Source organism: Xenopus laevis, chromosome 6L (assembly GCF_017654675.1).
Source record: "Xenopus laevis strain J_2021 chromosome 6L, Xenopus_laevis_v10.1, whole genome shotgun sequence".
NCBI lineage: Eukaryota > Metazoa > Chordata > Amphibia > Anura > Pipidae > Xenopus > Xenopus laevis.
The window spans coordinates 149380295-149405150 of record NC_054381.1 but is presented as its reverse complement, the minus strand read 5'-3'; the positions used below and the strand labels follow the sequence as shown (position 1 = coordinate 149405150).

Sequence of the window (24856 nt, the reverse complement as noted above, 5' to 3'; positions counted from 1 at the left end):
GATCGGGCAGAGATCTGATTGTAATTAGGCTACATGGCATATACATAGGTTTAAATACTGTATTTACAACACTGAATACACTTAACACATATTGACGTTAATAAAAAAAGTGGGGAAAAATATAAAAATGGCAAACCGTCACCAGGAGTGCAGAATACAAAAATAGACTTTTACATTGATGTGCTGGCTCACTGGGTCACACATATGAGTGGTTATTGTCTTGCTGGGCTGGCCTGCATTCTTAGCTTATTCACTTGGCTCTATCTGGGCAATAATTAAGGAAAGAGGTATGCCTTTAACTACGGGCAGGACAGACTTCTAAAATAGGTGCCAATCTATACAAAGGCAACATTTCAATGATTGTCTGGGCTCTATAGGGAAGCAGCCTGAAGCTCCCGCCATCCCTAAGAAAAACTAACATGGGATGATGGGAGGGGAAAGCTAATAGTGTGCTGAGATTCCCTCTCTGCATTTTGACTTGCAGACATGACTATGGGGCGGTTATTTGCCTTGAGCTAAGCCATATGGCATTTGCCACCATCAGGATATACATGATCACTAGCCGTGGCATAACTAGATTTTACTGGGTCTCACGGCAAATTCATTTTAGGGTCCCCAACATATCCAGAGGTTGTACCTGTTTAGCAATATATGTTGCTCTTTATTTGGCCCTCATGGGGCCCCCTATACCTCCTGCCCCTCCCCTGTAGTTGCTTCCTCTGATCCCTAGGGGTGCAACTGGTTTTGTGCAGAGGTGCAACTGGACTACACTAGAGAGCAGGAGGAATGCCCGATTGGGTAACATCGGCTTTGCTCAATCAAGTGGCAGTAGGTCCAGAAGCAAACCTATGGACAAACACTATTGAGCACCTATTTTGATAAACCAACTATACCTCACTCACATGTAGAGAAGTAAAGTTCAGGCCACAGATAAAGCTAAATGCTCCACCTATATATTACTGAACATTTAAATGGAAATATTTCCCCTTTTCTCTAACAATATTAGAGTTCCTAAACAAACCTCTTCTTTACCCCTTCCTGCCAAGTGTAGATAGTTTTACGTTTCCACATATTCGTATACAGGTATTGGCATTGCAAATGGGCCAATAATAAAAATGCAGACCAATAGAAATAATACTAAAACATTGTATTAATGCCTAGACAGGGAGGGGGTTCAACCAGAACTATGAGTAAAACACCCTCCAATATTCTTTAAAGGAACATCTTGCGGCATGGCGGTTCTAGAAGGAGCTCAGTTACTGTGAGTTCAACTCTTTGAAGTCTATTAATGGTATTGGTGGTGTCTCTGACTAGTTCCGATATGTGGGATATCTAGCCAAGAGCGGTACCGGAGTCACAGGCTTGTTCCTCAGGGCTGGTAGTCATTGTAAGGGATTAAGCCTTCTCATTGGAAATGGGCAAAGAGTGGAGAGAGACGAGGAGAGCCGAAAGAGACATGGGCAAAGAGAAAAACACAGATATCAGTACATGAACATCAATACACTAACGACAGACGCACATAACAAAATAATCCCTGCTAGATGCCTGCTGTATTCTACATCTGTTAAATATATATAATGTAACAACTAGGGATGCACCAAATACACTATTTGGGATTCGTCCGAATGCCCGAATCCTGCGTAAAAGATTCGGCCAAATACCAAACCAAATCCGAATCCTAATTTGCATATGCAGGAAAGGAAAACGTGGAGAAATTATTTATATTTAAATTATTATACTTCCTTGTTTTGTGACGAAAACTCATGTGATTTCCCTTCCTGCCCCAAATTTACATATACAAATTAGGATTCTGATTCAGTTCAGCCAGGCACAAAGATTCAGCCCAATCCTGCTGAAAAGTGCCGAATCCGGAACCGAAACCTGAATTCTGTGCATCCCTAGTAACAATCTGTAGGCTGGTTTCTGGAAGCATGATTATGATTATTTTTGGAGGGATCATAAACTGAAACCTGCAGCCAAGGGTAAGACGTAGGGTCCTTTTTCTCCTCCCGTTGCAAAGTACTAGATGTTCCTCTTGCTCTACTGCCATCTTATTCCTATCAGCATCTGGCTCTACTATAAATATTATGCCTCACATTTTCTAGATATATCTGCATCTCCAAGGGGATTATAGCATGTTCAGGGCCTGGTGGCTGAATCTATTTAAAGAAAACTCTTTGCAAGAATGTCCGGCACAGTAGGGCTCTGCTAGGTTGAACTTTAATCTGCTGTTCTCTGTTGGTGCAGTAATACCACCACCACTGCCCAAGCAATAGGTTTACTTGGATGCAAGCACAGCTGGGAGTGTTAATTACAGACCCCCTAATCTGTGGTCATTTATAACGCATTGTAAATATTTGATTTTGAAGAGATGACATTTTCATACTTTATAGACTTTTTAAAAGAGCAGTGGGGTCGTTTGCTCTGCTTTGGCAACTGTTAGGTGCTCCTATCAGCAGAAAAGTGCATTGGCCCGGGATTTTTCCAGTGAGCACCACGGAGCAATCGTCTTCTGGCTTCTTATTTTTTCTTGTGGCTGCGCATGCGCAGTAGAGCAAAAAAACTAATTTGAACGCTCCGTGGTGCTTGCTGGAAGAATCCCGGGCCGGAGTATTCTCCTAATAGGTGCACTGACCCAGGGTTTCAGGTAAGTACATGCAATCTCTTGGGGGTGCCTAACTTTTGGCACCCCCAAGTAAAAAGACCTTTCCTTCTCCTTTATCCACATAAAGAGAAGCAGTAAATAAAAGGCTACGTTGCTGGCACTGGTAAGGGTTTGGGTTAAAGTAGACATAATGACAAACAATGCCAATTGCGTTGAAGCAAGACAAGTATTGCGCAGCAGACAAAGACCCACAAAGACCTAAAGACAAGGATACAACACAAAAGATTCTATCTTCTTTCCATTTGGAAATTCCAACAGATAAATAAATAAATTCCAACTATGTTTGAACAAGTGACCTACTGTAAGCTACACTCAACATCTTTATATCAGCTGCAGGGAAAATGTAGTTAATGGCCCTTTGATTAAAGCATTGAATGCAACAAAGTGTTTGCCACTTTCTACAATTCCCCATATCTGTATACAGAACACTGGGGCAGCGCTATGGTTCTGTATAATGAGTGCAGGTAGGATACACAACGAAAACCTTTGGCATTTTATGTAGCATCTGCATTTCAAAACTCACCTCCAACCCCATATCCAGCACATGAAGCAGGGTCACAGTAACCAGGCTGGCCAGAAGGACCCGTGGAACCAGGAATTCCCTGTGGACCAGGCAGTCCTCGTTGTCCTGGTTGTCCAGTTGGGCCTTGGCTCCCGGTTCTACCCTCACCTGGTGATCCTGCATAATAAAATATATATTTAATGACCTCTATTTTCTTATGGAGCAGCAATGTTTCCGTGTCAAGTGATGAGAATATGTACAGTACAGTTGATACATTTGTCCATCTTTTCCTCTTTCTATATAAGAAAGTGGCCGTAATACTTATTACTTTTATCCGCAATGGTCACCCAAGGTCCATGTTCCACCAAGGTTCTCTCATTATATATATACTGTATATATACACATATATATTTATAGCAATACAACTCCATGTACATTGTGATTGGCTGGGAAAACAGTGATATAGGCCCAAATCTGCAGCCACATCACAGCTTCTGGTTAACTGAGCAAGTCAGATGTAAATCCATTCTGCCCAAGCAAAACAATTATAGAAACACACATCTATATTCCACTCAAGTTGCCAGGCAGAGCTGTTATGCAGGTGCATAGAATCATGGCTTTTGTGTATTCCTCCCTCAAACTACTTTAAAGTACTTTCAACCACCCAATGAGATTTCCCAGTTTAGAAGGAGTTGCTACAGTGATACGTACCAGGGTGTCCCTCTTGAGATACTGTATAGAATTGCCATCTGACCATAATTCTACCAGCCTCAATGTCAATATTATTATATGGGACAAAAATGACAGATAGGAAGGCTGTTGTTTTCCCCCAGTAGAGGTGGCTACCAGTGCAAAATCCATCTCAGCTAACCTCTATGCCAGGTGTTCCCAACCTATTTCACCCATGAGCCACTTTCAGAAGGAAAAAAAATTCTGGAGAGTCACATACTGTACACATGCAAGAAGTTCCTGGAGGTCCCAAATATGGGCTGTGATTGGCTATTGGAAGCCCCTATGAAGACTGGCAGCCTACAGGAGGCTCTGTTCAACAGTACAACTGTTTTTTATGCAACTAAAACTTGCCTTCCTGCCAGAAATTCAAAAATAAGCACCTGCTTTGAGGCCACTGGAAGCAATATCCAAGGGGTCCAATTGGATATTGGACCCCAATAACCAACATGTTGCTTTCGAGCCAATGGTTGGGGATCACTGTTCTATACCAGTATTCCCTGTACAGCTTAGCCACTTGTTGACTGTCCTCTGCTCATCTTCACAGCATTTACCTTGTCTCAGTTATTACCCATTGAAGTTATGTAAGGGAGTAGCTTTTAATCAAACATTATTGCCCCTTTAGTATTGCACTTATTCTCATGGCAACAAGCCACAAGCGAGTTATAGTACTGCCCACTGAGAGATGGCTGCCAAAACCTAACAATACGTGTATTTGTGCATATATATATTATATATATTTTTCCTTTCCTGCTCATTCAAAGTTAGATCTGGGATATGAGTGAAAAACAAACCCAACATTCTCCCACTCTCTTGTGCATTGTTTGTATTCTCCCCTTGGCTACCAGACGTTTTGGCATCAGCTTCTACAAAATGAAGAAAGGTAAGTGGCAAAGTATAAGGAGATGTTTTTAAGCATAGATCTTTACCTGCAGGTCCTTGAGGACCCCTTGGCCCTTGTGTTCCCACACCGGGATTGCCTCTTTCTCCTTTTTCACCTGATAAACCTGTAATAATAATGTAATAGATAATGTTGACTGTTCCTTATATTGACATTGTAGAATATTAAAAGTTTTGGTCTCAATATAGTTTTTTCTTCAGTTTATATATTTGATTTCCAGTTGTCCCCCTAGTAAATAGTAAATAGACTCTTTTTTAGACTCAACGCTTCAGGCTCCACCCTTTGCTAATTTGAACACAGAACTTTACTGGGTATTTTCAGTTGCGAGCATCATTCCCTGTCCAAGTGAAGCTGACAATCTAATTCCCTAAAACTCACAAACTAGGGTCAATTGAATCAAGACGCAATTATGCAGATCTAAGATGCCACGGCCCAATCCTACAAGCAGTGGTAGAAGGTTATAGGAATCCCCAAAACAAGTCTGAGAAATAAAAAAACATAGTCGGTACAAGGGTTTGGGCTGTGAAAGTTGGACTGTGTCCTCTCAGCATTGCCTAAATAGCACGTCACTGCTATCTTCTATTTCTTTTTTCTTTTTTTACTTGATGGATTGATAGATGTATTTGTTATTTACAAATCGATGGAAAAAATTGCAAAAAAGCACCAAAATATGTAAGTTAAATCCCTATAACCTCAGAATTAACCAAGTCTAGTCCATCTTTAACCTCTACCATCCAATCGCACTTTTTTTTTAGCTCAGGGGAGGCTTTATATTCCCCTCTCTATTTTGGCACCGGGACCCTAATTTCTCTAACATTCACCTCTTTCTCCAGGGGTTCCTGGCTGTCCTGGATTTCCTGGGAATCCCGCTCTTCCTGGAGATCCCTGTTCTCCTGGAGGACCTGTTGGCCCTGTCCTTCCAGGTTCTCCTGGTGGCCCTTGTACAGCCCTGACTGATACAGATTGACTGGGTATCTGATTTAGGAGAGAATTGAACCTGGACATATGATCTGAAAGCAAAACAAAGTTATATGTATTTAACTTTCAAATGTACATAGGTTGCAATATTAATAAATCCATCTGTCATTATTTGCTATTTCTTGTATATCAGACATATAGTATTGTAGAGTATCCATTCAAATAGATGCTGAATGAGCCATAATGCTCCATCTGTAGATATAATTTAAAGCTTCATTCTCATCCTTATGTAAAATAAATATCTTAAAAATCCTCAGTCGTGCCTTCTGTCCTCCTATATGGTAACATTACTTGGGTCGGTGTCTCTAAGTATATTTTATTTCATATTCTATAACTCCCCTTTGTTCAAAAAGACACCCACCTCCCCCCTTTTTAAAGACACAACAGTATCACACATCTCCGTGTCCTCGGGCAGTGAAATCCATATTTCTCAGAAACGTTATTTCCCTGGTGCCTTTGACTTCGGATCTGATGAATAAAAATGTATTTCTACCCCACTGAATTGCTTCAAGAATTTTCTGTGCTACTGAAATGAAACTCAAAGGAATGTTATTTCCCGGTTCAGATTTCATTGCCTTCTTAAAAGGAAAAGCCCACATGTTTCCTGCCAATCCCACCTCACTGTGCCAAAAGGCGATAGTTCTGAAAATTAAAATTCTAAGTGTCTGGCACTGGCTGTAGCTCTCTAAGTCTCTTTGGATATCAGCCCATCTGGATAAGGGCAACATCCAACTGCTATTGAAATCTTTTTAGCTGCTGCTGCTTCTAAAAATATATAATGTCTATAAGGATTGCTTGCACAGATATGGGACCTGTTATATAGAATGCTCGGGACCTAGAGCTTTCCAAATAAGAGATCTTTCCGTAATTTGGATCTCCATACCCTAAGTCTACATAAATAATTTAGACATTAATTAAACCCAATAGGAGTGTTTTGCTTCCAATAAGGATTAATTATATCTTAGTTGGGATCAAGTACAAGCTACTGTTTTATTATTACAGAGAAATATTTTATACTTTTTAAATATTTTAAATCTATAGGAGATGACTTTTCCGTAATTCAGAGCTTTTCTGGATAACTAGTTTCCAGATAACACATCCCATACCTGTATTATGATTCTAGCGTTTTTAAACATCTACCATCATGTGCTCTCCATTTATCCTAATAGCGTTTTTGGATGGGGCTACTTTGACTTTCCACTTTTCATTCTACTTTGGATAAATTAATTTGGTTGGTTTCCTTGTAATTAGTCAAGAAGATTGTGACTGGCCTGCACAGAGCCCTGACCTTAACTCAACTGAACCCCTTTGGGATGAATCCGACTGTGAGCCAAGCGTGATCCCCAACATCAGTGCCCAGCCAGCGTATGAATGGAATCAAACCACATCAGCAATGTTGCAACATTTAGTGGAAACCTTTGCAGAAGAGTAGAGGGTAAAGGTTGTTTTAGCAGCAAATTCATATTAATCCCCTTGGTTTAGATTGAGCTGTTGGAAAGGAAGGTGTCCACATAACTTTCAGCCATATAGTGTAACAGAAATCTATACCAACCTAAACATTCCTCTGCACTGAGCAAACTAAGCAAGAAAACTGTTCTATATACAGGTATGGGACCTGTTATCCAGAATGCTTAGTACCTAGGGCTTTCCGGATAAGGGATCTTTCTGTAATTTGGGTCTTCATACCTTAAAGGAGAAAACCAGCCCATTTGGTTTATTTAATATTTAAATTATTTTTTACTAGACTTAAAGAAGAACTCAACCCCTCAATAAGAAAAGCCCCTACCTACTTCCCTAGATAGTCCCCCTCCCTGCTTCCCCCAACATAGTCAATTACCCCTGAAAGTGCCCCTAACACAGTCTTTACATATTGGTGCAGAGTAAGAGCAGCGGAGCTCATCGGCGTCATCTTCCAGATCTTCATCTTCTTCATCATCCTTCCCTTCGGCAATTTCCAGCACTTTTTCGCAATTCGGCGTTCTCTTAGGGAAGAAGACCAATGAGCCGGAAGATGACGCCCATGAGCTCCGCTGCTCTTACTCTGCACCAATACGTAAGGACTGTGTTAGGGGCACTTTCAGGGGTAATTGACTATGTGGGGGGAAGCAGGGAGGGGGACTATATAGGGAAGTAGGTGGGGGCTTTTCTTATTGGGGGTTTAGTTCTCCTTTAAGTCTAGTAGAAAATATTTTAAATATTAAATAAACCAAATGGGCTGGTTTTGCTTCCAACAAGAATTACTTATAGATCAAGTACAAGATACTGCTTTATTATTACAGGGAAAAAGGAAATCATTTTTAAGAATTTGAATTATTTGGTTCAAATAGGGTCTATGGGAGAAGACTTTCCCATCATTTGGAGCTTTCTGGATAACAGGGTTTCCTGATAATGCATCCCATGCCCGTTCTGATCTCTGAGTTTACATAAACCTCTTTGTATCAGTTTGGGAACATATCCGAATTCTACTTCCTGTGAGTGTGTTTCATCTGAATCCTTGAGCCAAACCCGACCCTCGATATCTTATGCAGGACAACTGAAGATGTCACATTTATGCACACACCGATGTTCTGCTGAACCAAGTCAAATCTGCTTTCGACAACTTTGGCTTTGTATAATTATCATAATTATCCTTTATTTATATTGACACATTTCCGCCACTCTTTGCACAGACCGTTCATCATCCACATCAGTGAACGGAACTCACAATCTAAGTACTAGGTTTGGTATTTATTCAAATCCAAAAATGATGGAGTCGGTGCATCCCTTATTTCCGCTGCCTGTAGTTTCATGTTGACTCATTCCAAGTATGAAATGAGAAATAAGAAATGACTGCAGAGAAACTGCGGATCCCACAGAGAACAACAGAAAATGAAATTGGTATATTTTTGTCACAGGGCAGAAGAGTAGCCAGTGGCCATTAAAGTTTCATCAACAAACCTCCATGTTACAACCCCCTGGCATATTTAAATTACAAACATTCCATCAGTTGTAACCCAAGACATTTTTTTTCCTTTGAAATCAGAAACTCAAGCCTTTTTTGGGATGTCAATTTGCAGAGAACTCTGAGCAGGCTAAGCATGAAAACGAACACCCATTCATATAACAGGCACGATTCTTACTCTGAATGATCTGTTCACAGACTTGACGAGCAATGGAGCGAACCACGCTGTGGGCTTGCGTATCCCCCTGCAGCAAGAAGATGGAAAACAAGATTAAATTCTGATATAATTTTTTTTTTGTGCGTATTGCATTCTAATTTGTGAGCACTGCTGTGCTCTTCTGCAGGTGCAGCTCAGTAGTGATGGACGAATTTGTCCCGCTTAGACGAAAAATTAGGTGAAAAATTTGCGAAACACGAGTTTTGACAGCGACAATTTGATGCACGCCTATTTAATCCAATTGCATTAAAGTCAATGGGTGTGCGGTAATTTGACGCTGGCCTCGGAATTGTCGTTGGTATTGGAAATTGTCACCAGTGACAATTCCGACGCCGGCGACAATTTACTGCACGCCCATTGACAATTTACTGCTCACCGGCTACAATTTCGGAATTGTCATGGCAATTTTGCGAATTTATTTGCTGGCAGCGAATCGTGGAGATTCTCGCAAATTCGCACCAGGGCGAATAAATTCGCCCATCACTGCAGGTTAGTATTCCTAGAGGGGGACACATAATCTGCTGTAGCACTGTGCAGGGGGGAGGCAGGGAGGGGTGCCAGTGGGGACTTTTGCCTAAAGTGGGGTTTAGTTATCCTTTAAAGGAGAAGGAAAGCAACGGAGGCATTTTATTGCCAATAGATTAGCTTCAATAGTGCAAGCTAGAATGCTATACTTATTCTGTAGAATGTTTTACCATACCTGAATTAACAGCTCTAGAAGCTCTCTCTGTTTGTTTAGGATAGCAGCTGCCATATTAGCTTGATGTGACATCACTTCCTGCCCAAGTCTTTCCCTGCTTGCTCATAGCTCTGGGCTCAATTACAGCAGAGAAGGGAGGGGGGAAGAGGAGCAAACTGAGCATGCTCACGCCTGGGGCAAGGAGGTTTAACCTGAAGGCAGGAAATCTGATACAGAAGCCCATGAGTACACAATAGAAGGAAAGAAATGCAGTTTTTTATTTTGACAGGGAACTCAACATTACTCTGAGGGTTTACTGGTATATTTATATAGACCTTTTTGATAAGGCTTACTTAGTTTTAACCTTTCCTTCTCCTTTAAGCCTTTATACGTATGTACAAAGCCACAGGGGCACATTATCCCCATAGTATTAAGACTGTAACCTGTAACTGCCTTCTGTTATTCTATGATGTCATAGTAGGGATTATGTCATTTTTTAAAAATACACATTTTTCAAGGGAACTAAAGTTTTTCCTGCACTTGTGAACTATATTTATATTGGCAACATACTCACCCTTTCACCTCTTTCCCCCTTAACACCAGGAGGCCCCTAAAAAGAACAAACAATAGAGATAAACTGGCACAATAATTGCATGTCAACAAGTTACATTCACTATCACAGTTTCAACAATTAAAAATAAGCAAAGCTAATCTTATATCTATATGTGTTTGTAGGTGCCCTCGCTCGAACATCTTTGTACCACACAGGATTTTTTTTATTTCTACGCTGCGCTAATCCTATTGGAGCTTTTTTTTTTAGTCATTCAGACTTTTTGAGGTTTTTGGATTATTTTTTGCTTCCAATTGCTTCCTAAGATTTTTAGAGATTTTAGAGAAATTCAAATTTTTCTTTGGATTGTTCGGCACTTTTTTCCGTTTGTACTTTTTATATTCGGATCTTTTAATAACTTTCATGGCATTCGTGGTTTTAGAGAGTTTTATTGTGGTTTCAAAAACCTCTAAAACCACTAAAATTTAACCTTCAATAAATAGGTCTCCACATCTACCCAGTAGGCTAATTCCTAATAAATTATAGCCGAGGTACATATCCAGTTTGCCTACTCAGGAGGCTACCATAGAAAGGTTAACAACACAATTAAAGGACTGTTATGTAAACATATGAAGCAGCCTTACGTCAAGTCAACTCTTCCAAACTCTTCAGGAGTCTCATGGTTTTGGCCCCCAGTTAGTAGCATCCAGGTCTCCCAAATTTCTTACCTTCCCCTAACACTGATAATGCTGAAAAGCCTCCTAGATTTTGCGCTAGACATCTAGATTTACTTGTTGGCTTCAGGCATTACTTGGAGTGTGGACAGAACTTGGTTGGGTCATGGCCAGGAATAAATCAGATGAAGCAGCATGGTCAAAAACCTACTGGTAATAAGCTCCAGATTGTTGACATTTATGTCTGTGATCATTTTTAGTTTGTCCTTGAGATTTCATTATTTTCCTAATCTATGTATTTATAAAGTGTTGTGTATACAGCAAACATACAAATAACATACAAATACTGGTTAATACAAAAGGTAAAGTGGGTCCTGCTCATTAGAACTTACAGTCTAAAATAATATAAAACAAAAGGTTATAGTTTACCCTAAATATCACCCTAATCGGTCTTTAGGATGAGCTTCTATTTAGGTCTACTAAAGAAAATCAGCAGTAGTATCAAGTCTTACCCTAAACTTTTCTCAAGTTTTGGAATTCCCAACCACTGCTTGTGGAGCTGAAATGCCAGCCCTATAATTTGGAAATCTATGTTTTCACTGCTAAAGGTCTTCACAAGTCATGAAAATGATCAGTCATACATAGCCATACAGTTATAGATTTGCCAATTCCAGGAGCAGAAAAGCAGATGATGAGGCAAACATTTTCATCTTTTTGGGAATGCCTGCTTAGTTGTTCATCATTTATGTAACTCCCTGCCCCACTAGAGCTTACAATCTAAGGTCCCTAAGAGCCACCCTAGCCATCATCTTGCCCTACTGTTACCATCTTTCCCTACAATCACTATCTTGGTCTACTATTGCTGTCTTGGACTTCTGTCAAACCATCTTCCCTTACAGTCAATACCTTGGTCTACTGTCACCATCTTGCCCTGCTGTTACCATCTTTCCCTACATTAACTATCTTGGTCTACTGTCGCCATCTTGGCCTACTGTCACAATCTTGCCCTACTGTCACCATCTTGCCCTGTCAAACCATCTTCCCCTACAGTCAATACCTTGGTCTACTGTCACCATCTTGCCCTACTGTCACCATCTTGCCCTACTGTTACCATCTTTTCCTAAATTAACTATCTTGGTCTACTGTCGCCATCATGGCCTACTGTCACAATCTTGACCTACTGTCACCATAATTCCCTACAGTCACTACCTTGGTCTACTGTCACCGTCTTGCTGTACTGTTACCATCTTTCCCTACATTAACTATCTTGGTCTACTGTCTCCATCTTGCCCCACTGTTACCATCTTTCCCTACATTAACTATCTTGGTCTACTGTTGCCATCTTGGCCTACTGTCACCATCTTTCCCGACAGTTACCATCTTGTACTCTTGTCAAGTAAACATCTTGCCCTACTATCATGTCATGCCCTATTATCATTTTCCTATAGTCACCATGTTGTCCTACTGTCACCATCTTGTCGTACTGTCATAATTTTATCTTACTATACCTACAGTTCTTCACTCTTCCTACTTGCAACTGCTGTTCCACAGAGCTATCACCATGTGTGGGGCCCGTGACAGTTGATCCCAATTTCACGGGTGTCAGGTAACAAACAAATGCATTATAATTATAATTATGATCACATGCTTGTCTTGTTTAAGAGACACATATATGTTTTGATACCTGGTACAGATACCCTACAAAGGTCACACTCTGGCATTTAACTTTATTACAGACAGATACACATGGGGTATCACTTTATCTTATATCAAAGAGTTTTCTTACCGGGGGACCATTTTCACCCTGGGATCCCGTGCTTCCTGGGACACCTGGAGAGCCTGGATTACCTGGAGATCCCTACAGGAGTAGAGAATGTGAGTAGATAAGATGCCCTTTAGTTAATATCTCAGGGTGGGAAAATCACCATCCATTAGTGCATACAATAGAAAGTGAGCTCTAGTTAAATCCAAATGCACAGTCCTACAAACATATTTTAGGATTTCAACAACTATCGCTATGATTGTTAAATAGTGGGGATGATGGATTAGGAAAAACATAGATATACTGTACATATTTACCATTTGCCCAGGTGGTCCTGAGGGTCCATTTGATCCATCCTTTCCTGGCAATCCCTATATAAAAAAGGGGAGACTTCAATAAAATAAAGTGAAGCATAACTAGAGAATGAACTCACAGTGACTGCAGGTGGATGTACTCTAACTCCATAAACTGCTTTTAGTCATGGGTTATCATATTAATGTAAATAAGCAGAGAAATCTTATCTAATTTGTGCATTCATTTATAGCTACAATCCCCCCAATTACGATCCTTGGCTCAGAGTCTTGCAGTTATGAGCGCCACTAATGTAACAATGTTTAAATACTCCTTAAACAGAGCGCAGCCTGTACCATTATGGTTAAATCCTTGTGTGTGGGGTGAAAAGAACCTTGTGTTGGTGGAAATTATCACTAGAAATTTTGTAATATTCTTTAGGGTGGTGATTTCAACATATTTTTTGGTCAAGTCTTAATTCTGCTCCAACATTGGGTGCCAGGGCATTTGCCCATCAGTATGAGAGGGGCCTCTTGTGATGCAGAATGTTCTGGGACCTGAAGTGGGATCTTTACGTAATTTAAATCTCCATACCTTAAATCTACCAAAAAAAAAATCTTTAAAAGTGAATTAAACTCAATAGGATTGTTTCGCCACCAATAACGAGTAATTATATCTTAGTTGGGATCAAGTAAAAGCTACTGGTTTTTTATTACAGAGAAAAAGGAAATCATTTAAAAAAAAAATACAAATTATTTGATTAAAATGGCGTCTATGGGAGATGGCCTTCCCATAATTCAGGACTTTCTGGATAACAGATTTCCAGATAACGGATCCCATACCTGTACTAAATAATAATAAAAAATATTGTATTATGTACTGAGGTTGGCAGCCAGTACTAAACATCATTTGTACAGTAGTGGAAGATTAAAGAATTAAGGAGAACCTCTAAGGGGGAATTCCATATCCCTGCTTTATAAATACTCTATTATACCCTTCAGTATAACAGCTTACAGCACTACTAAGCATCGTTTGCTTGCTGAAGATTAGTAGATATTACAGTCATTTATTTGTTTTTGTCTTGTCTGGGACTCTGGGTTTTTGGGATTTATTTTTTGTTTAAGTTGATCCCTTAAAAGACCAATATATCTTCTACGTCCAAATCGTATTAGTGTAGAGCAAACAGATGTTTGGAAAACATTGGAAACATTTATTGTTATACTGTACACATGGAGGTAGCCTCCAAGGCTACCTCCATGTGTACCACAGTAAACTTTTTGAATTTTACACGTCTGTTTGGAAGACTGCTCTTTGATTCGGTTTGATCTGCTCCACCAGCTGAAGGCTCAGAGTGGTGCACCTGGGCCTCTATCAGTATTTGGTGTGTTATATGAATTTATTTTGGGACCTTTTTCAACCTTCCATATTATCTTCTAGGTCCCACTTAGCTTATAGCAAATTTACAGATGAATGAAAACATTGTTGTATCAGTCATTCAGTAGTAGTTCCAAAAATATCTACAGTATGGGGGGACCAGATCTCATCCTAATTTACTTTTCTAGGTGAGCTGTCAAGGGTATGTAGATTATCTTGAAAGCTCACATACAATGGACTTCAAGCTGAGCCGTTCATGTCACTGCTTCAGTCTCCCCAGCTCCACAATTTGGAAACCACTGCCCTAAACTATAGGTTCCTAAGCAGTGCAGTTGTCCCCCTAGAAAAGTAAAAAGTAAGCCTAACCGGATGGTCAATTAAGTTGATATTTGCTTATTTGCTCTGCTAGGTATCATTAGCCTTTCAGCCTTAAGGCCAATTTGGGTGTAACTAAGGCCCAACACATTTGCTACATACCACTGAAATTATAGCTTGATAACTAATGATATCAATATATTCATTCAATAAATTAACCTTGTTGGGTAAGGGGGGGGGTCTTAGTCAAATTGAGTCTGAGATATTAAACCAACATGAAAGGGGGCTTCTTGGCTCAAGGATAATTAGTGTTCTACATGTATCTGTGGTTTTTAAACCTTATTGACTAGGTTACTGTTGGTTACATCCATCAGTATGCATATCTCAGCATGTAATTATTATTTGCATATTTCAAAATCTACATTTCTAACCACAGGTTAGAGAACAGCAAGGTCACATGGCCACTTTCAGCTTTCATGAGACAGGGCATCTTACCCGTGGACCTGTTGCTCCGTCACGCCCGGGGGAACCTGAGGCTCCTGGGATACCCTACAAAGATAGAACACAGAAGTGAACCGTTGGGTTTTTATGTTGCAATCCATGTCTGTGCACTCAGCAGTCAACTGACTTTGCTAAGAGATGCCTGAAACACAAGTCTTGACAGGTTCTCCATGCTGGCGGCTCATGACTTCTATTCCCACCCTTGAGCAATAAAGATATCATAAACTTCAAAATTCTTCTTATTGGATGAGTAAAATGAGCACACACTCTTGCACAATCATCAAAATAACACATCTGTTAAATCCCATTACACACACAAGGTTTCAGTTATATAACACAACAAGCTTGAGGAAGCCAAAGTATAAGAGGGAGGGGGTGATTCATTCTTCTCCTGCTCTTGATCATCTCTCAAAGAAATATCCTCCTGTATTTATAAGCCCCAAACTTGTCTTTGTGCCCCGCTAATATCCCATGTTTGTTGTATCATTGATTTGCATCTTCTACCATAGACTCCTTTGGGTCTGATTCTGAACTGAATCAGACCCAACGGGTCTATGAAGGAAATCTCTTGGGAATTGGGAAGAATGCTAATAGGGTTGGCTTCATTATTGTCTGGAGTCTTTGCAGCAATGTCATTTTCAAAATGATTGTTGTCACACCAGTGTTGTTGATTGATATCATGGCTATTCCTATTAGCTCGTGACCATGATCTTGAGAGGAAGGTAATGACATAGAGAAAATTTGGGCTAGACACACAGTCATTGGGCTACTTTCAGCCACTCTCAAACAGGGTTGGACTGGGCTGGTGGGACACTGGGAAAAAAATCTAGTGGGCTCTTGCCCTCATGTGCCCTGCCGACCCAGATCTGCTTCCACCTGAGACCCAGCACTGCCCCCTGACCTACCCCCTGGCCCAGATCTGGGACGCAACAAGAGTTCAGGTATGTGGGGGGTTGTCGGAGGCTGGGTGTGACCTTGGGGCCTGGAAGGAGGTTGCAGCTGGGGCAGGAGGCCTGGGGGAAGTGGAAACCCCTGTGGTGGAAGCCCCGGTAGGCCTCAGACACTCTAGTTCAACACTACTCTCAACCAACAACAGGAATGGTGGACAAGAGCTGCTGAGTGACTTTCTGTTAGAACAACTACAAATAATTGACCTGTGCTACCTTACAATGCTGGTAATGATATCAGTCGAATTAGTGATTCATTTTTGTGCTCCATACAGCAGCTCAATAATCCTTTCAGAATAGTAATACGTTTGTGTTGTTATTGTTTATTTCTCTGCCGCAAGTGAAGAAAAAAAGTACCTGCTGTCCGTGAAAACCGACATCTCCTTTATCTCCTTTTGCACCCTGTTGACCCTACAAAAAAAATATGAAAGATATCAATTTACATAGATCTCCATTACTGCCTTTGGTAGGTATGCCTAATTAGTCTATTGGGGATATAAGAACCTTTTTTTTTACCCATGAGCCACATTCAAAAAGAGTTGGGGAGCAACACAAGCATGAAAAAAGTCCATGGCAGTGCAAAATAAGGGCTTTGATTGGCTATTTGATAGACCCTATGTGGACTTGCAGCCTACAGGAAACTCTGTTTGGCAATACATTAGCCTGGAATTCAAAAATATCCAAGTATACAGATGTGTGTGCTTCAACCACCTCATATAAGTTCCTTTTGGTCAGAGTGCAAAGCAGCGTACAGGCCCTTGCCGTGGGCCAAATATACAGCAGAAGAGAAAAACTGCAGCACCTCTTGTTTGCAAATTGTGAAAATTTTATTACAATTGGTAACAGGCTGTTACTGACCAATTGTAATAATATTTTCACAATTTGCAAACAAGAGGTGCTGCAGTTTTTCTCTTCTGCTGGAATTCAAAAATAAACACCTGCTTTGAGGCCACTGGAAACATCATCCAAGGGGTTGGTGAGTAACATGTTGCTCGCGAGCCACTGGTTGGGGATCTAGTAAGTTGCATTAGTCTAATTACATCAGAAGCCTGCAGCAACCAATCAGAATTTTGCTTTCATTAGACCAGTAAAAGTCAACTGGTGATTGGTTGGTGTAGGATATAAGACCTTGGCTCAGCCGTTGCTCCTGTTACAATACCCATACACCACAATTTTTCTTTCTCTCTCTCTCTCTCTCTCTCTCTCTCTCTCTCTCTCTCTCTCTCTCTCTCTCTCTCTCAGGTGGTTGGTATAGGGGCAAGGCAGCAGTCACCTTACTTTATATTGTTATCGAAATAAGAATTACATAAAACTTACAGGCGGTCCTTGAATTGAAAGTCCACTTGGCCCTTGTGGTCCGGGAGGACCCTGTGGACCTGGCGTTCCAGTTTGACCTCGTGGCCCCTCAGATCCCTGTATAAGAAAATATTAGAGTTCATTGAGTTAGGGATCTCTGAGACTGGGTTTAATGAAGCTCTAAGGACTAGTAACTAGGCTTTAGCGTGTAATGGGCATTTCACATATTTCACTGTATTTTTTGGTTTCCCTTTGTAGCAATTATGCAGTTCAGGCCAGATCAGGGAATCCTAAGGGAACTCTAAGTATCACTCATGTATTATAAGGGACAATGTACCCCCTACTGTAAATGATAAGGATAGTAGAAGTCACCAAGGGGGTTCTGTGACCATATAAAGGCACATGGTTGCAGGCTGAGTTATACAGGGAACTCTGAGTATCACTCATGTATTATAAGGGATAATGTACCCCCTACTGTAAATGATAAGGATATTAGAAGTCACTGAGGGGTTGTTCTGTGACCATATAAAGACACAAGGCTGCAGGCTGAGTTATACAGGGAACTCTGAGTATCACTCATGTATTATAAGGGATAATGTACCCCCTACTGTAAATGATAAGGATATTAGAAGTCACTGAGGGGTTGTTCTGTGACCATATAAGGGCACAAGGCTGCAGGCTGAGTTATACAGGGAACTCTGAGTATCACTCATGTATTATAAGGGATAATGTACCCCCTACTGTAAACGATAAGGATAGTAGAAGTCACTGAGGGGTTGTTCTGTGACCATATAAAGACACAAGGCTGCAGGCTGAGTTATGCAGGGAAATCTGAATATCACTCATGTATTATAAGGGATAATGTACCCCCTAATGTAAATTACAGGCATATCAGAAGCAAACATTTCATTTACAATATAGAGTTAGAGATGGGTTATGTAAATCTCTAGAATATATAGGTTTATACTACATGATTTACCAGGAAATAAGCCGAAACATTTACATTAAAAGACACACAATTACACAATTATATTTAAGAGAGGGAGTATGTAGGTATGTTTGTGTATGTTTATTTATATGTTGCTACAAACAATTCATTCAAACAACCTACAGGGAGAAATCCAGTGTAACCAGTGAAATACATTTACACAATACATACAGTTACATTCAACATTGCTTGCTAAGTATTAAGGAATGCCAGAGGAAGGAATTTCTCAATTTCTGCTGTTTGGAATACAGAATGCATATATTAGAATAGCCATATTCCAAGACTTTACTGAACACTGACACTTGTTACAGGAGGTTTAACTGCCCTGACTATGACAACCTATCAGAGGACTAAATTAACCCACAATCATATAAAAATATATCATAAATAAAACAGCTTTGCCTTGCTGATGTGAATGTATAGTGCACCTTCATGCTTGCTTCCCATGAACTGCTTTGCCTTACTGATGAAAATGTATAGTGCACCTGCATGCTTGCCTCCCCTGAACGCTTGCCTCCCCTGAACTGCTTTGCCTTACTGATGTGAATGTATAGTGCACCTGCATGCTTGCTCCCCATGAACTGCTTTGCCTTTCTTATCTGAATGTATAGTGCACCTGCATGCTTGCTCCCCCTGAACTGCTTTGCCTTACTGATATGAATGTATAGTGCACCTGCATGCTTGCTCCCCATGAACTGCTTTTCTCATGTGAATGGATAGTGCACCTGCATGCTTGCTTCCCTGCTTTGCCTTGCTGAATGTATAATGCGCCTGCATCATGTTTGCTCCCATTGAACTGTATTGCCCTGTACTACTAATTGCATAGAGTATCTTGTCCTCCTTGAGCTATGCCCTGTTTTTCTGAAAGTATAGTGTATCTTCATCTTTGCACTGCTTATCAGAATAACATTGCAGTTTCACCTCTGCGCCCCTTGAACTGCTTTACCCTGCTAACCCCAATGTTCACTGCATTCACTGATCTCCATTTAAGGGGGTTCTCCTATCCCACATTGGCTACCATCTGCTCAAATTGATTGCCTAAAACATGCATAGAACAGACATAATAAAAGGCTTGCATTTAACAGCACATGTGAATTTCTTGTTTCTTCATTGTTATTCAGCTGAGATAACATATAACACTCTCTTTCACACCACAGAAAGAAATAAGGCTTTATTGTGCACATCCAGAAGCCATTATCTACCAAATTCCCATAATATAGGGTTTCCACAGTCATTAGGGGGCTGCCAGATGTGTGTGATCATTGCAGGCATTTTTCGATTCTATGAATTAAATTTGATTCCCATAAACTAAAATGTATTATATAACAGATCACTGAAAGGTCAGGCCAGGCTGAGATATTTGGAGAGTGGTGTAATTATTGGGTTTTATGGTAGGATTGTTCCAGGCACGGTCTCAGCTGTCTACTGAAAATCAGTTTTATACATATATATATATATTTTTTTTAAATTTATTTATTTATTTATTGTTCTTTCTGTACATGTGTTTTACGTGTATTTGTGTTTGTGCTCAGCGATATATGGCTTTAAAATAAACAGGCAACTCTTTATTTCACCTCTCAGTTCTACTGAAATAAGCTTCTTATGGGTTAATGTATTGTTTACCTTCTAAAAAATTTCAGTTTTCAGACTTTTTTCAATGACTGCATCTTCTATTTTTTACCTTTTTTTTCCAATCCTGAAGTTTAATGTTCCTGCTAGTGATGTGCAGGCTGGGCCCAATACCCACGGGTCCAGTGGGTCTGGCAGGTTCGGGCTGACCTCGCTGCACCATTTGTGGGCCGCGGGTGATTTTGGGTTGAGCTTTTCTACCTGCTCTGCCCGCTCGCGACCTTAGACTGCCAGGTTCTGACGACCTGAACCCACACCTGTCCAATTTGCAGCTGGTGTCCCCCCTCCATTTATAAACCTGCTGTGGCCCACCAATGAAAAGGGATGGGTCAGGTAGAGGTGAGGTTGGACAGGTGCAGGTTCGGGTCTGGTCCGGGTCGAGTATTTCTTGACCCGCACATCACTAGTTCTTGCTTCTTGTGTTTTAGTCTGATCCAGGTTCTAGTGATGTGCAGCCAGAGAAGAGATGGGCAGCACTCCAGGATAGGATAAAAAAGCCTTTATTCACATACAGCAGGGCAGCATAGCAAACATCTAGTGATGTGCAGGTCAAGAAAAACTTGACCCGGACCTGCATCTGCCCGCACCCAGGTTTCCCCCTCCATTAATAGACCTGCTCCAACCTGCCCCGCCAATGACATAAAAAAATGGGGGGCAGGCACAAGCCTATAAAACAAGAAGTCAGAAGCCGGCAGTCTAAGGTCGCAGGCCGGGAGAACAGGCGGAAGAGCTCAACCTGCCCACAACCTGCAAGAGGAGCAGCAAGGTCGGCCCAAACCCACCCAACCCGTATCAAGCTGGCTTGCACATAACTACCAGCGGCAGATTCTGAACTGTTACAATTTTCTCCATTAGTTGATACATTTTCCAGCAGCATCTGTGGAATATTAGCAACTATTGTATCAATTATATTAAGCCCTTTAGACTGACCTGTTGGAAGCTCCCCATGTGTGGTGGCTTCCAACAGGTCTCCCCAAACAATATCAAGTCAAAAATCATCCAGATATCGATCGGGCAGGTTTGATTTTCCCGTATTCAAGGATCACATCTGCTAGTTGATGCTGTCCTACGACCTGTCGGTGCCCATTTATTTCATATTATCCGATTGTTTGGCCCTATGGCCGAACGTTCGGATTAACCTGATACCACCCTGCCGTTAGTGGGCATATGGGGGACAGATCCGCTCATGTGGCGACCTCACCAAACTAGCGGATCTTATTGTGAATGGCCACCTTAACACTGCCTTTAATGGAACTCAGGGATTCTGCTCAGCAGGCAAACAGATAATTTGTTTTGGTGTAAATTGGGCCCTATGAATGGGACTTTTTATTTCTCATTTTGTAAAACAGAAATGAAGCAAAGACAAAGAAAGAAGGAATAGAAGGAGAGAAAAATACAAGTTTGCCTGTAGCATTAAACCATAGAGAAAAAAAGAACAATATAACAAAAGAAACAGAGAGGATGAGAAAAAAGATGACCTTGAGTTGTTCTGTATGTTCAAGCTGGAGCTGTTTTACCTACTCTATTCCTTCTTTGTTACATTCCACTACCTACCCACGCAATTGTTTCTAAAGTCACTATGTGTTCCTTATAGCATTTCCTAGACAGCAGTGCAGCCACAGAACTTTCATGTAAAACTGACCGCTGGAAGTTTAATAAACAGTTCTGGAGTTTTACTGCACTGGTCAATCACATTTACAGTAACTCTGGATATGTTCACTTTAATTCACAAACAGCAACGGCCAAAAATACTGAGTTGATTGGAGATTAGACATTGGGCACAATGACTAAAACGATTTAGTGCATGAGCAGAGGACAACATCAATCACAATAAGAAATGGAACTTCATAGCAGACTTACGGCTGGTCCAGGATCCCCCTGCGCTCCTTTTGGACCTCTCATGCCAGAACCGCCCTTTAAGAGAGAAATAAAGGAGATATTTACACTTGATAAAACTCAGTCTTAGTAAGGTGAAAGGATGGAGGGAGGAGAGGGTATTTGCCATGGATTTTCAGCAACAAAAGAGGAGAAATTGTTGGGGAAACTGGTTTATTACATGGGAAGAGATTGAGCCTTAATGCAACCATAACTGACAGACAAAAGCCAACTGTCAGGATTCCACTTCATCCATGTGACCTCACTAATTCTACATGCAAGAACCACACCTTCGAGTGAATTCATATTTTTACCTATTTATAAGATTCGAGTCAATCACAAAGCCAAGTTCCTTTAGGAAGTTATACAGTTAATCCATGGCAGAAGGTATGATGGGATTTGCTTACCGGTGGTCCTGGTGGCCCTGAGACCCCTTTGCTATCTTGTGCGCAAGAGCAAGTGTTTGGAAGGGGTGGGCACGTTGCTTCATCTCTCTGAAAAAAAAGAACACAGTTAATAAATACCTTGAATATATATTTTTTAAAGGGAATGTTAAGGCTCAACACTGACTTCCCCAATCACATGGCCCACCATTTCAGTATTTAAAATCAGACAATTGAGGCCACAACCTTCACACCCAGCCATGAGCTGACATGCCCAGTGCTGTGCCCCGATATCACCCACAGAAAGACATTTTACAATTGGCGAGTCTAAATTAGGACCATTGAGATGTATTCATGCAGCAAACTGGTGTTAATTTGACCCAACGTGGAAGAACCAGTTCTGCATGAGCTCTAATGATCTTTATACCATGATATTTGTAGATAAACTGGCGAAACTATAAAGAATGCAAGGGCTAGCGTATCACTCATGTATTATAAGGGATATTGTACCCCCTACTGTAAATGATAAGGATATTAGGATTCATTGAGGACTTCTGTATCCATATAAGGGCACAAGGCTGCAGGCTGAATTATACAGGGAACTCTGAGTATCACTCGTGTATTATAAGGGATAATGTACCCCCTACTGTAAATGATAAGGATATTAGAAGTCACTGAGGGGTTCTGTGACCATATAAAGGCACAAGGCTGCAGGCTGAGTTATACAGGGAACTCTGAGTATCACTCATGTATTATAAGGGATAATGTATCCCCAACTGTAAATGATAAGGATATTAGAAATCACTGAGGGGTTGTTCTGTGACCATATAAAGGCACAAGGCTGCAGGCTGAGTTATACAGGGAACTCTGAGTATCACTTGTGTATTATAAGGGATAATATATCCCCAACTGTAAATGATAAGGATATTAGAAATCACTGAGGGGTTGTTCTGTGACCATATAAAGGCACAAGGCTGCAGGCTGAGTTATACAGGGAACTCTGAGTATCACTTGTGTATTATAAGGGATAATGTATCCCCAACTGTAAATGATAAGGATATTAGAAATCACTGAGGGGTTGTTCTGTGACCATATAAAGGCTCAAGGCTGCAGGCTGAGTTATACAAGGAACTCTGAGCATCACTCATGTATTATAAGGGAAAATGTACCCCCTACTGTAAATGATAAGGATATTAGAAGTCACTGAGGGGTTGTTCTGTGACCATATAAAGGCACAAGGCTGCAGGCTGAGTTATACAGGGAACTCTGAGTATCACTAATGTATTATAAGGGATAATGTACCCCCTACTGTAAATGATAAGGATATTAGAAGTCACTGAGGGGTTGTTCTGTGACCATATAAAGGCACAAGGCTGCAGGCTGAGTTATACAGGGAACTCTGAGTATCACTCCTGTATTATAAGGGATAATGTACCCCCAACTGTAAATCTATCATATTTATAATATGAGACTATGCAATTTTATAAAATAGTAGTATACATTGCTGGAATGTTTATTGATATGTGTCTGTGGATAAAGCATGAAATGTACAATAGCACAAATTTAGTCTTTATTGGTAAGGAGAAGGCATTTTCTTTAAACTCTATTACTTGCATTTAGTTATCACAACATTTCTCTTGCTCATTGCTCACTGACATGAACCAGAAGTGGAATGGAAGGAAAGTAAATGCAGCTGGGCCCCTGTGTATATTGGGACTGGGAAATATCAACAGCAGGGTGGCTCTTCATACAAAGAAACGTAGAGGGGAAAGTAGTAAATGACGTTGTTCCCAATGCACATTCATGGGTCAGTGCCCTTACGGAATAAACCCTTTGTGGCTTTTTATTTGGTTTTACTGCAAGGTTTTTACAGGCACCCAAATGCCCTTTTCACTTAGTCTAAATGTCCTTAGTTACAATCCATGAAAAAGGGAGCAAATATCTAACTGACCGAAAGAAGCCGCTTCTGAGCTACAGCAAACGTGAACATGAATGTAAAACACACACTGGATTTTATATGGGGTTCCCTGCATCCGAATTAGATTGCAAGCTCCACAGGACAGGAGCTCATTCTCCTCTTTATAGTTCTGCATATAAAGGTAACACATTAAATATTTGTCATTTTAGCTTTGTTCCTATAGTACGTTTTCATTTTTTTATAGCTCTGTATGGAGATTACATAAGGCAGAATACGCCCCTGCTCCACAGAGCTTGCAATCAAAAGGTTTGGTTGTGGAAAACACATCCTAGTTAAAGGTATGGTTTTAGTATGTTATAGAATGGCTAATTCTAAGCTACGTTTCCAATGGCCTTCATTTTTTCTTTTTTATAGTTTGTGAATTATTTTCTTTTTTCTTCTGACTCTTTCCAGCTTTCAAATGGGGGTCACTGACCCATCTAAAAACAAATGTTCTGTAATGCTACACATTTATAGTTATTGCTTCTTTTTATTACATCTTTCTATCCAGGCCTCTCCTATATCCAGTCTCTTATTCAAAGCAATGCATGGTTGCTAGGGTAATTTGGACCATAGCAACCAGCTGAAACTGCAAACTGGAGAACTGCTGAATTAAAAGCTAAATAACTCAAAAACCACAAGAGCTGGTTTCTAGGGTCCCATAGACTTGTATGGCGTTGTGCGTAAAAAAAACAAAACAAA

General features: G+C 40.6%; 1 protein-coding gene across 5 annotated transcripts in view; it reads right to left on the bottom strand.

Moving 5' to 3' along the window:
- Positions 1–24856, bottom strand: part of col14a1.L (collagen, type XIV, alpha 1 L homeolog) — a 106840-nt gene that overhangs the window by 2401 nt on the left and 79583 nt on the right. For 4 of the 5 annotated variants that reach the window (XM_018268234.2, XM_041566622.1, XM_041566625.1 and 1 more), the window contains 12 exons: positions 22222–22308; positions 21800–21853; positions 17344–17439; positions 16384–16437; positions 15074–15127; positions 12916–12969; positions 12623–12694; positions 10187–10222; positions 8895–8961; positions 5619–5807; positions 4826–4903; positions 3189–3344 (listed from right to left, as the gene is read on the bottom strand). In XM_018268234.2, coding sequence (XP_018123723.1) covers positions 3189–3344; positions 4826–4903; positions 5619–5807; positions 8895–8961; positions 10187–10222; positions 12623–12694; positions 12916–12969; positions 15074–15127; positions 16384–16437; positions 17344–17439; positions 21800–21853; positions 22222–22308 — 997 coding nt within the window. Of the gene's footprint in view, positions 1–5; positions 1402–3188; positions 3345–4825; positions 4904–5618; positions 5808–8894; positions 8962–10186; positions 10223–12622; positions 12695–12915; positions 12970–15073; positions 15128–16383; positions 16438–17343; positions 17440–21799; positions 21854–22221; positions 22309–24856 lie in introns of those variants that run through there. The other variant, XM_041566624.1, reaches the window with a different exon arrangement.